General features: G+C 35.5%; 1 protein-coding gene across 7 annotated transcripts in view; it reads left to right on the forward strand.

The window, feature by feature from the left end:
* Positions 1-13,405, forward strand: part of LOC103671314 (WD repeat containing planar cell polarity effector) — a 416,159-nt gene that overhangs the window by 168,521 nt on the left and 234,233 nt on the right. For all 7 annotated transcript variants that reach the window (XM_040623423.1, XM_040623422.1, XM_008699919.2 and 4 more), the window contains exon 12: positions 2,925-3,048. In XM_040623423.1, coding sequence (XP_040479357.1) covers positions 2,925-3,048 — 124 coding nt within the window. The remainder of the gene's footprint in view (positions 1-2,924; positions 3,049-13,405) is intronic.

Genomic DNA, 13,405 nt, shown 5'->3' on the forward strand with positions numbered 1-13,405 from the left:
TTAAAAAAAAAAAAAAAGAGTTAACGTGTATTCTCTAGGGTCTGGTAGACAAAGGGCCCCAAATGAAAGTCCATATTCTTCCTTCACTTTAGGCATAAATATTTTTCTCTCCCATCCCAAGTCTTTTGTCCAGAGAATAGTCCTTACCACTGATTGTGTGTGAATGAGAGAGAGAGAGAGAGAGAGAGAGAGAGATTGAGAATTGTAGTTCAGGCAGCTGCTCCTTGTTTTCATTCTAACTGGTATTTCTGATACACTTCTGCCTGCTTGGATTTCTCTACTTTCCTTCAGTAAGTAATTCTGCCCATAAAATCTCAGATAAGACACTGTTTTTTCTCTCTCTCTCTTTTTTTAAGTAAGCTGTATGTCCAGTGTGGGGCTTGAACTCACGACCCTGTGATCAAGAGTTGCATGTACCAACTGGAGCCAGTCAGGCACCCCTCAGATAGGATACTGTTTTAAAAATAAAGGGGGGGAGGGGAATAATGTGCCACATACAATAATGAAATCATTTTAAAATTGCCAATTATCCAGTATATGTTATTTTTGTTATAAGTTATTTACTTAATGTAAAATGCACCTAAATGTTCTTGCACTTGTATCTTTATTTCAAATCTTTGCAAGAAGCATTGACATTAATGATGAGAAGTCCTAGCTAATGAGAAACTGTCCCTAGGTAATTTACAAGATAGAGAAAACAGGAAATATGTCAAAAGGTCTTCGATGGAGAGCTTTTTTCCCTACTATTTTCTTTGAATGTTTATAGATTTTCTTACTCCATTTTATTACATTTCCAAAGTAAACACAGTGTTTAGATAAAATTCTATACATAACCTTCATTGTAGTAATTTTAGAGGGCATGTTCCTTCAGGAACTTCACATTATGGGACTTGTCCCAACTCACAGGAGGCCCACAATAAATATTTATTTAATGTTAATTGAATGTGCTTTTTGGAGGTAGTCCTATCCATCTATGGAGGATCCAGTATTTCTATAATGAGAAAATGCCTAGCACAGACAGTGCTTGGCCTACTGTAGGTACTTAATGAATGTTAGTTAAAAATAAAAAGAAGAGTGTAACCTCAAAATGTTAGATATTACTGTAAAATGTCTGCTTACAGAGTTATCTCAAGTACTTATTTCTTATATTGGTACACTCGCAAGATTAGGTACATAGTAGGAAAAAGAAAAAGGCAGAGTCCGTAAAGAAAGCCTTTTATGGTGTACACAGTCTATACAAGAGATCCTAAATTCACAGCTGGAGAACTATAGAGAAGATAAAATATTCAACTGTCACTCAGGACACTGGGTGAGAAATTGCTAGCACCTTGGTGAATTTGTGGTTGTAAGAAAGATTGTTAGGGAATTCACAAATGGGCATTATCAGATTCTTGCTTTAATAAAGGATGTTTTCAAGGAACTGTTATGGGAAGGTAGGGAAATAAAAAGCTTGTATGATACTAGGCTATTAAAACACTTGCATGATGCTGAGTTGTCAGAATATGTACATTTTAAGTAGGTATAGGCGTTATTTCCCAAGTAACTGTAAAATACATTTCTAAAACATTCAGAATTCTTCTCTTTTGAGATTTATTCTATCTGAATCTAACAAATTTGACATGGTAATTTGTTTTCCTTTTGTTAGTGGAACCCAGTGAGGTCTTTTATTTGTAGCTGTGTTGTGGTTATCTTTGAGATCTTCATTTCTGCCTTAAACATTAAGCTGGGCTATCTAATGAATCTGTAACTGTTCTGGGAGTTACAAGTATTCCATGTAGGCTCAAACATTTCAGAAGTACATGCTGTCAGGAAAACAAGCAATGGCAAGAGGATCTGGCTTGTTTTCATAATAGCATTGCTGTATTCAATTTTAATCTAAATTGACTGCTGCTTTGAAAGAAAATACCACTAAAGTTCATCTTTCTTTACTGTCTAGATTTGAGATTAAAAAGAGAGAGAGAAAAAAAAGAAATTACTAACAGCTTAGCCAAGCTGTTAGCAATTACTCTGATGAGGTATTTAATACTTTCAAACCCAAATATGCCTAAAACTAAAGAGTTTTGCTAAATAAGAAATTGTTTATTCAATCCAGTGCTAGTAGCATAAAAATCAGTGGAGTCTTACTGTGAACTGTAGTATTCTCATACAACTCTCACCATTACTGTAATTACATAACTTCTAGGTATTTCTGGGAGAAAACACAACCCCAAAGGCATGGCTTGGTAAAATTATGAAGTAGGCAAAATGTGCCTTTTTTCCCCAATCTCTAGCCCTCTGGTTTATCAAAACTTGCTCTCCAGTCCTTTTTTCCTAGGAAGGTGTCAGTTGACCAAGAGCGGATTAGCATGTCATCCCTCCCAGGGGTATTAGCTTTCACACTTGGACAAAACCAACAATCTTGTTTTTTAGATTTAGGGAAGGTATGGGGACTTTCACTGTTTCTTTAAAATTGTCATAGGAAGATATTATTACTCCAGTAGGGCTATTTTCATTTGTATTATTTTTAAAGTATTTCTAATACTTATTTCAATTCCCAATGCAAAAAAGTTCGCTTTCTCCTCTCAGTTAGAGAGTAAATGTTGAGCACACTGTGAGTTGATTTTACTGGAAATACGAGTTCGAACTGTGTTACTTTGATGAGTCACTGTTTTAATTATCCATTTGTGGTGAGAGGTTGGTTCATTATGGATTTCTTCAGTTTTGACAGCTTTTTGTTGCTCAGAGTCATTGTCAGCTTTGCCTCAAGTGAAAGTTTATACACAGGTTTGTTTTTGTACCAGCTGTCATATTTTAATTTCATCTTTCCTGCAACAAGCTCACATTTCATCCAAGTTTGCAAAACCTGACTGACTGCAAACATGAGTATTCTGTTGTAATTGAAGGAGTTTCACTTGTTTTAGTGCTGCTATGTTTGAATTCCACAGCACAGCTTGAGGCAAGCCTTGGAACCTTTTATGCTCCAACAAGACCACTCCTGGATACAACTATATTGGAATATAGAGACGAAATCAGCAAATATGCAAGACGATTCTTCCACCACTTGCTCAGGTGAATAATATCTTGGAATTGATGAGTGTCAGACTACCTATTTAATGAGCCATTTTCTTTAATTAGAATATTCCATAATATGGCTGTTTTCTAATAGTCAATTTCCTAAGAGAAAAAACAAATCTTCTCTTGATATTCTTTATTTAAATTGTTCTTGTTTTCCTTTTAAGGAATATATTTGAATATTGTTTAGGGCTTTTATATCATCAGTACATTTGAATATAACTTCTTTAATATGAAAGCATACAATACTAACTATGTAAAGTCAATTTTGGGAGAGTAAAGTCAGTTTTAAAATATTAACTTAATTGTGCTCTTAGCACTAGAGAAATGTTTTAGTTTTAAATGAAGCTAAAAATATGAATGTGCTATAAAGCCCCGAGACAGTCCTTGGTTTGCTTAACTTTCAGAATTACTGTAGAAGGATTTGTCCAGTGTCCTCTCATATAATGTGGCAAGTTCCTAGTTTCACTGTGCCTCATTTTCTCTGCTTTAAATGGGTATAATACATTTCTTTAATCTTAGGGATTATATGAAAAATTAGATAATGTCAAGAAATCACTCTGTGAAAAAGACTATAGAAGTTGAAGGACAAGTACATATAGCATATTCTATATACATAAAGGTCAAAAAATGGGTGGATGAATGGATTGAAGGTGAATGGACAGATACAGATAGATGATGGCTACATTGTTTAGGGATACATATAAATGTGTCAACGCTATAAATAAAAGCAAAGAAGTGATTAGCACAAAATTTAGTACAGTGTAGGGTGGGTTAAGAGAAATATGATAGGAATAGGCACATGGGAGCCTCCAAGGTATTAGTAATGTTTCATTTTTTAACATGAGAGGGATATATATCAGGGTCCATTAAGATTATTCTTTTAATTGAATATATATGTTGTATACTTTTATATATGATGTATTTTATAATAGGAAGTGATAGAATTATCAACTTCATGTACCAAAAGGAAGTATTACATCGAGTTGAATATAGAGTTTTGATTTTATTCATAATCTGTTGTAGTTCTTTTTAACACTTTCAAGTATCGTCTCTCCTTTTTTTCTCAGAACAGCCCTGTAAGAGGGTATTATCATTTGACAAATAAATAAACTATTAAGTGGCACTTTAATCTCTACCCAACAGGGAAGCCTTTGGAAAACAGTCTTTAGAAGCTGAGAAATGTTAATATATTGCTTGAATTACAATCTATGATTGAATCTTGCCTTTTTTTCTGAATGACTTTAGCATATTTCAAGAGCCTCTTCATCCTGAATGAGGCAGTCTTCTACATGTGAACATATGCCAAAAATATTGGGGCTGATGTCACATTTATTTGGACGTAGGCTTTGTTCTTGGCTCTGACTATATTTTGTTTTCCTTGTTTCTGGGGAAAACTAATGAATTCACCTCCTGCCTAAGGAGCCCAAAAAGATTCATTTGAATGAAACAGTTGTTTTGGAGGCATATTCTTGGTGGCCTCACTATGTCTGGCTTCTCTGACTTTATGCAGTAGTTTAGTTGTGCATGAGCCTTACATTTCATAATGCTGGGCCCTCAGATGCTCATATCCTGCTGATGTTCACACATTCTACTAATGTGCAATTTTTAGTTCATTGATTTTTTCCTCAAATGCAGTATTCTAATTATTTTTTTGAAATGTATTTTGATGAGGTGACTATTGTTGTTGTTGTCATTATTATTAGACTCTAGCTTTTCTGTGTGGTTATACCTGGAATTGAATGTTTTTCCTTGGGGTAGACTATGATTTTCACATTTTCTTTTTTGCATTCTTTGCAATTATTTCAGTTATAATGACTGTTTATTAGTTCTTTTGACAGTAGGCTATGTATGACATTATGAAAAAAGAGTAAGTTTAGAAGAATTAAATGAGATAGCTTAAATTGGAATTATTTTTTTGTTTAATCTGCCGCCAAGAAGTTCTCCTACTTAAGGGAAGAGGAACAGACCAAATACTTTTTGCACTTGCAGAGTGCTAGAATTGCACTACAACCTGTACCTTGTCTAGTCAGTATATTAATATTCTAAAAGTTATTAGATAATGGAATAAGTCCTAAACAGTAAAGACCATCATAAAGAATTTTAAATTAAAGATGAAGAAAAGGAGCACCATGCAGAGTAGGGAGGTACCTAAGGTCACTAATCGGTAAAGCTGAGGACTGAGATTGCCTGAGTCCAGATAAGGCTCTTTTGATGAGGAATTAAATATTACACTGATTTTAATTTCATACAGCATATAAAGTGTGAGGTCATAGTATGAATTTGTGATAATTGACAATTATCTATGTGGGTTATTAAAATATTTTTGCATATACTTTTGTTTTTTTTTTCTTGACATTAGAGGAAGACCATTGATCTTTTTGTCTTTTAGCAAGTTACAATATTATCTTGACAGCCTTCCTCCAAATCCAAATGAATCTAAACTTTAAAACTTATTTCTCACGTCCTTTCTTGACACCTTTTTGTATGTGTTCAAAGTGATAAATTTTCATAAAGAAGTGCTTCCTGTAAATGTAAATTATTGCTCCTAACATTGAAGATAGAAAGCAGGGGTACGATATTGATATGATAGCTAAATAAAATGTTTGCTATAGTAAAATTTTAAATAGATGATGCAGTCTAATTCATAAAATCATTTAGCTAGAAGACACTTATCTGTAGAAAGTATCTAGAAAAAAATTCAGTGTGTTTTCCTTTACTCTCATATTCACACTTTTGATACTAGATAGGCTGGAGGGTTTTTTTTTTCCCCACACTGACCAATTCTCTGAAACCTGCTTGGTGTCCTGTAATTCAGTTCAATTCTGACACTACCCAGAGTTAGCACAGAACCCACATGTAAAAGGATCAGTCCCACAGGAGTGTCCCTACGTCAGCTGCCACTTGCAAGTAGTAAGTCACCAGGTTACCCACAACTTCTGTCCAACTTGGCTACAAATTGGAGTTTCCTGCTACCCCTTACTCAGGTTCACAGAACCCAGGAGAGCAGTTTACTTACTATTGCTGGTATTTTAAAGGATGTTTTAAAGGATACAAGTGAACAGCCAGATGAAGAGATGCATAGGGCAAGTTATATGGGAAAGGATGTGAAGCCTCATTCCCTTTCCAGGAATGTGACCCTCCCAGCACCTCCACATGTTCAGCAAGTTTGGAAGCTCTTTCAACAGTCTTTTTGGATATTTATGCAGGCTTCATTTCATAGGCGTGATTGATTAAATAATTGGCCATTGGTACTAATTCAACCTCCAACCCCTCTCCCCAGCCCCAGGTCTGGTGGTGGGGCTAAAATTCCCAATCCTCTAATCATGTGCTTGGTTCCACTGACAACCAGCCCCCAGCCAAGGGGCTTTCACAGTCTTCTCTGTAGTATAAACTCAAGTGTGGCTGAAAGGGGCTTGTTATGAATAACAAAAGATTTTCCTTTCAGTTAGGAAATTGCAAGGATTTTAGGAGCTGTGTGCCAGGAATGGGACAAAGACCAAATATATAGTTCTTATTGTAAATCGCAGTATCACAGAAGGCAAATTCAACTGCCTAAGCTAAGTTCAGAAGTTGGTTGTTCACTTTTCTCTCTTCATGAAAGTGAATAAACCTGCAGAACTACTGCATAAGGAAGTGTTAACACGTAAGAGCTTTTCATTATAAATAAATATCCTAGATATTGATGAAATAAAGGGCAAACATTTCAAATGAATGTGCCCCATATGAAGCTTATTTTACTAACTTGGAAATATAAAGGATTAAAATTAATTCTACTTATTTCCCCTCTTAACTATAAGGCTACTGTTTTCTGACTCAAATGGCATTAGATGATGATGGCATAGAGTCATGCTTTTCAGTTCTTATAAAATAGTAAGCAAGATGTTGGGAAAGGGAGCTTTATTGCTTAGAAATAAAATATTATGCTTGTGAGATATTTGAGGCAGGATTTATTGATGTCTGCATTTTCCTTGGCACTGCAACAAAAAGTAAGATGAATTGATAGGGAGATGGATGGATATGTGATAAAACAATATTGTAAAATGATGGTAGAATCTAGGTGGTAAATATATTCTTTCAACTTTCCTGGATGTTTGAAAATTTTTATAATAAGATGTTGAAGGGAAATATACATTATGTTGGAGTCAGTATTTATACTTAGAGCTCAGGGAAAAAAAAGGGTAGTGTTTTGGAAATTATTCTTAGCTTTCGAAATGGTTCTTAACTTATTCAATAAATATATATGATAGGCAAAAAGAAATCATTTGTGACCAATTTGATTTCTAAATGGCTTTTCAGTTACACTTTTCACTAATGGAGCATACACAGTAAGTAAAACCATTATATGAAATCAATTCATAAAAATGTGAATACTAAAACAGTTACCTAAGAATATTAAGGGAACAAGACAATATTTGCAAAGAAAAACTTCCTGGTCAGATCATCTAAAAATGCTGGATAATATATTTAAAATATTTGCTTAAAGCAAGGTTGAGCTGGCAGGAAACGAAGGGAAACACTCAGAGGTTGAAATGACAAGGATGCTTGATTCCACAAGAGTAAGCAAACTTGAAGTTTGCCTTGAGGGCATGTGCTGGCACCTGGCAGGGAGGAACTTGGTTTACAAAGGCTGTATACTTAGAATGTAGGAGACAAAGTGTAGGGCTCAAGAAGGATCCATATCCCTATATCAATCCAGTACCATTAAAGGGTAGCATATTCTCTGAACTATAAGGAAGGAAGGTATGAACAGCATGGAGGAATGGTGGGCCAAAAAGAATATTAAACTTGTGGGAACACTAAAATCGATAGTATGAAACATAAACACCAATGTCTAATTCAAGGGGTTAAAATTAAGATAAAATCCTGGACAGGAACAATTTTAAAAAATGAAATAATAATAATTAGACGGTAGGGAAATTTTTTTAGAAACATGAATGAAGAAGTTAAAGCATTCTATGGTCTTTATACTTTTCAAGAGGAAGATAGAGATACTGATTAATACTAGATTTTATTAAGTAAAATACACATGGTAGAATTTCTAGGGTAATCACTAAAAAAATAGAGTACATAGTTTTCAAACAAATATAGTGAAAATGTTGGATGAAGAAAAAAATTCATCCCAAAAGAAGGCAAGAATTGGGGGAGGGTACGGCATATAGGGGGAACAAACATTTAAAACAACAACAACAAAAAAGAAAACAGAAAACACACAATGTGGTGGTAGAAATCAATTTTAAGAATCAATAATCATTATCAATGTAAATGAGCTAAATTTTTCATTTGCAAAGATTGTTGAAACAGATTTTTCTTGTAAGTTTTTACAAGAGACATGTAAAACAGACAAGTTTAAAAACTAGAGAATGGGAAAAATTATACTAGGTAAGTAACCAAAAAAGAACTAGTGAGGTTATAGAAATAGTCTTTAGAGTAAAATCATTGGTAGGGATTACTAGAGATCAGTATTGGTAGAAAAATTGATTTCGCTAGGAAGATAAAACAATTCTGAATATGTAAAACATAGCTTAAATACACATGAAATAAATCAGTAAATCCACTATCATAGTTGGAGATTTTAATTCCTTTCATGTGATAATTGATAGATTAAGCAAATAAAATATCAGTAAGGAAATATAAGATTAGAACAATATGATTAAAAGCTTGATTTAATGGATGTATATAGAGTACTATCTACAACTTTGGAAGCTATACTTTTTTCATGAACAAACAAAACATTTTTTTAAAATTGACCATGTCCTAGGCCATAAATCCTTCAAAATTTCAAAGGATTAGTTAGTTGTCTTTACCCAGTAATTAAATATTGAGTGCCACATGCCAGCACTATTGTTAGAACTAGGACAATAGCAAAGAACAAAACAGACAAACATAAAAAAATCCATGGCATCATAAAGCTTACATTATAGTAAAAGAAACTATGTAAATAAGTAGGTAGAATATATAGTATATTAGATAATGATATGTTCCACAAAGATGAACAAAGCAGGGACAGTGGTTAGGGAGTATTGCATGGTGGAGTGAGTGGACTACAGTTTTAAATAAAGTTGTCAAGCAAATGAATGGATAAAGAAGATGTGGTACATATTTACAATGGAATATTACTCAGCCATCAGAAAGGATGAATACCTACCATTTGCATCGACAATGGATGGAACTGGGGGGAATTATGCTAAATAAGTCAAGCAGAGAAAGACAATTATCATATGGTTTCACACATATGTGGAACATAGGGAACAGCACGGAGGACCATGGGGAAGGGAGGGAAAACTGAAGGGGGAGAAATCAGAGAGGGAGATGAACCATGAGAGACTATGGACTCTGGAAAACAAACTGAGAGTTTCAGAGGGGAGGGGGGTGAGGGGATGAGGTAGCCAGCTGATTGGTATTGAGGAAGGCACTTCTTGTTGTGATGAGTACTGGGTGTTATGCACAACTAATGAATCATTGAACACTACATCAAAAACTAATGATGTACTATACAGTGGCTAACTGAACATAAATAAAATAATAAAATAAAATAAAATAAAATAAAATAAAATAAAATAAAATAGGGAAGGCCTCACTAAGAAGGTGAACTATGAGTTAAATCCCAGCAGTTTCACTGGAGCAGTGAATGGAATGGCAGAATAATAAGAAAATGGGTCAGAAAGGTAGCAGGTGGCTTGCTAATATAGGACTTTGTTGCCTATTATAAGGAATTGAGATTTTTCTTTTGAATAGTAGGGGAAGTCAGAGGATTTGGAATCAGCAAGTGAATAGATCACTCAGATGCTGTCAAAAATAGACTTTTGAAGGATAAGGGCATTTGGGAGTCTACTGCAATAATTGAGTGAGAAACAGTGACCATTCAGAGCAGGTTGACAGCAAAAGGGATGAGGACAGAGTGGTTGGATTTTGAATATATTGAAGATTTTGCTGACAGTGTTTGCTGACAGACTGGATGAAGAATATGATAGAAAGAGAAGTCAAAGATGACATCAAGTGTTTGGACCAGAGCTACTTGAAAAATGGAGTTGCCACTGACAAGAGTTTTAAGACCACAGAAAGAATAGGTGTGTGGGAAAAGGTCCTGAGATTAGTTTTAGACATGTTGAGTTTGAATGAGGAATTCAGAGGTGAGTTCTGAAGCAGAGTTATAAAGGGAAATACATAGTCTTAACTGTTTACGATAGAAAAGAAGAAAGACTCAAAGAGCTATGCAATCTAAGAAATTTTTTTAAATATCAGTAAAATACTCAAAGTGGAAAAGGAAATAATAAAAATATGTTCAGAAATTAATGTAACAAAAAAGTGGTAAGAGGATTAATAAAGTTATAAGCACTTGTTTTTTGAGAAGATTAGTAAAATAGAAAAATAGTGAACAGTATTAGGGATATAAAAGGGACTTGATAGACATATAAGAGGATTTTAAATATTGAAATAACCCTGTTTACTATGAACAGCTTCATTACAAAAAACTTGAAAAATTAGGTGATAGGGAAATTTTTTTAGAAAAATAAAAATAACCAAAACTAACTAAAAAAGAAATAGAAGAGCTGAATAGCTCTATAACCTCTAAAAAATGAAATTAGTAATTAACATTTTCCCATGAAGTATGCTACAGTCCCAAGATATTTTTAACAAGTGAAGTTCGATCACTATATTCACACAAATTTTAATTTGTTGGTTTTTTTAGTCCTTTTTTTTTTTAAATTTTATTTATTTATTCGACAGAGATAGAGACAGCCAGCGAGAGAGGGAACACAAACAGGGGGAGTGGGAGAGGAAGAAGCAGGCTCCTAGCGGAGGAGCCTGATGTGGGGCTCGATCCCAGAGCACCAGGATCACGCCCTGAGCTGAAGGCAGACACTTAACGACTGAGCCACCCAGGCACCCCATTTAGTCCTTTTTTTCAAGTGCATATTTATTTACATAGTTGTAATTATTGAGTATATGAAATTTTTAAAAAATCCTAAGAGGGTTAATTCACTATAATGGCATTTCAAGAGACTTTTACTCTCTTTGATATGGTACTCAGATTTGAAAGATTTATTGTGGCCTTTAGAAAGTGGCCCACACACATATGAACAGACCTTTTTATTTATTTATTTTTTAGAAAAAAAGATGAAAGAACAAAGAGGGAAAATAAGCAGAAGGGAACAACAGAAAAACCTCAAGCCCTTTAACTAAAAGCACCTAGAAAAATGTGCTTTCATACATGAAGGCGCTGGTTTTCATGTGGGCCTGCTTAGGGTTGGTTGGGATGGAAAACTGTGAGTATGGGGCTACTTTGGATTTCTGCCAAGGGGTGAGGGGCCTCTACCATAATGGCAAGTTGAAAAAAAAGTTATGATGCTAATCAGTAAACCAGGATGCCAAACAAAATTGGCAGAGTATTGGTAAATATAAATTGAAGGCCATTTCATGAACACTTTTATATACTTGGCTCTTCCTTAAGGTTCCCCTTTTGTAGTTAGGGGTGTGGCCCAACTGTGTTGCATTTGGCAGTCTGGCATTCCTTACAGCATGACTTCCCTGTATGTAACTATGCCAATGAAGTTAAGTCCTTAGATTTTGTTTATGTTGCTCATATTCTCTGTCAGATATTGTATCTAAAAATCAAAAGGGGTAAAAACTGCATTGTTAAAGAAAACGATGATTCCTTTGGAAAGCTATGATAATAACCATTCGGTTTTACTAGAATTACTGTAATGGCATTAGGGAACTCTCTTTTGCCCCGCGCAAGAGAAATAGACTAGATTCATTGTAGGGATCAAGCTAAGAGTGGGGATGGTCTTTGTATTAGGCAGCACATTGAATGGATGAATCTTAAGACTTTTCTCAAAGTCATTAGTCATTAGTTATCTTTTCATCTATGATGTACAAAATGTTTTCCACCAAAATTCCAGATGAGTTGTCTTTTCAGAACTGTTTGTCACTCTCAGTTTCTCTTGCATGCAACTCCCCACTGTTTTTGCTGGTACTCTTCAATGAGTGATATTCTAGGACCTGGGTAAAAGGCCATGTTTATGAGTGAGTGAACTGTGTCTACAGACCTGACTTTTTTTTTTTTTTTTTAAGAGAGATTGAGATAGAGGGGCGCGTGGGTGGCTCAGTCATTAAGCGTCGGCCTTTGGCTCAGGGCGTGATCCTGGGGTCCTGGGATCGAGCCCCACATCGGGCTCCATGCTCCGCTGGGAGCCTGCTTCTTCCTCTCCCACTCCCCCTGCTTGTGTTCCCTCTTTCGCTGGCTGTCTCTCTCTCAGTCAAATAAATAAATAAAATCTTTAAAAAAAAGAGAGAGATTAAGACACAGAGAGAGTAGGGTGGAAGGGGCAGAGGGAGAATCTTAAGCACCGAGCCTGACTTGGGACTTGATCTCATGACCTTAAGATCATGACCTGAGCCAAAATCAAGAGTTGGATGCTTAACCAACTGAGCCACCCAGGCGCCACCTGACCAAGGCAGCTGTTGACTTCAAACCCTAGACTGGCCCTGGCTGATGGCCTCCTCATACTTCTTGTCAGGAAGTCTTGGTCTCTTTCATTTGGCAGAGAGGGATTAAAAGGCTAGGACCTGGGGGCGCCTGGGTGGCTCAGTCGTTAAGCGTCTGCCTTTTGCTCAGGTTGTGATCCTGGGGTCCTGGGATCGAGCCCCACATCGGGCTCCCTCCTCGGCGGGAAGCCTGCTTCTCCCTCTCCCACTCCCCTTGCTTGTGTTCCCTCTCTCTCGCTGTGTCTCTCTCTCTCTGTCGAATAAATAAAATCTTAAAAAAAAAAAAAAAAAAGACTAGAACCTGTTCACATTCCCTGTATTCAATGAATGACTTTTAGGTACCTTTGAGCCTACCACCTAGCAGCAATGGGTATGTACTAAGAGATGACTGTGGACACTTTTATTACAAAGTTACAGCTGTATTAAAGCTGAAGGATGAGGATAGCCTTTACCAATGTGGTAAAAATCAAAGATGTCTTACTATATGGTGAAGGACATGTGGTATGTGCAAAAGTAAGAGAGGTATGATGATTCTTGGCTATTGACACTCATGAACGCTTTGTAAAGTCTAGGAGAAATTTTGCTTTGTTAGATATTCTACCTTGTTGAGGTCTGAAAAGAAACGTGCAGAGAAAATACAACCAACAGTTTATGAGGCAGATGTTATTACATTTGCAGATCTCATGGCTCAAGGAAGGACCATGACATATAGTGTAGGAACACTAATAAATTTCAGAATATGTCTACCTTTATATGAAATATATTTGCTTCCTTTGTGTTTAGTATAGACACAACCTTAATAATTCTTCATCCTTTTATTGTATATTTAAACTTCACAGAACTCAAAAATACTATGAACAGA

The sequence above is a fragment of the Ursus maritimus genome, unplaced genomic scaffold (assembly GCF_017311325.1).
Source record: "Ursus maritimus isolate PB19 unplaced genomic scaffold, ASM1731132v1 scaffold_6, whole genome shotgun sequence".
Lineage (NCBI taxonomy): Eukaryota > Metazoa > Chordata > Mammalia > Carnivora > Ursidae > Ursus > Ursus maritimus.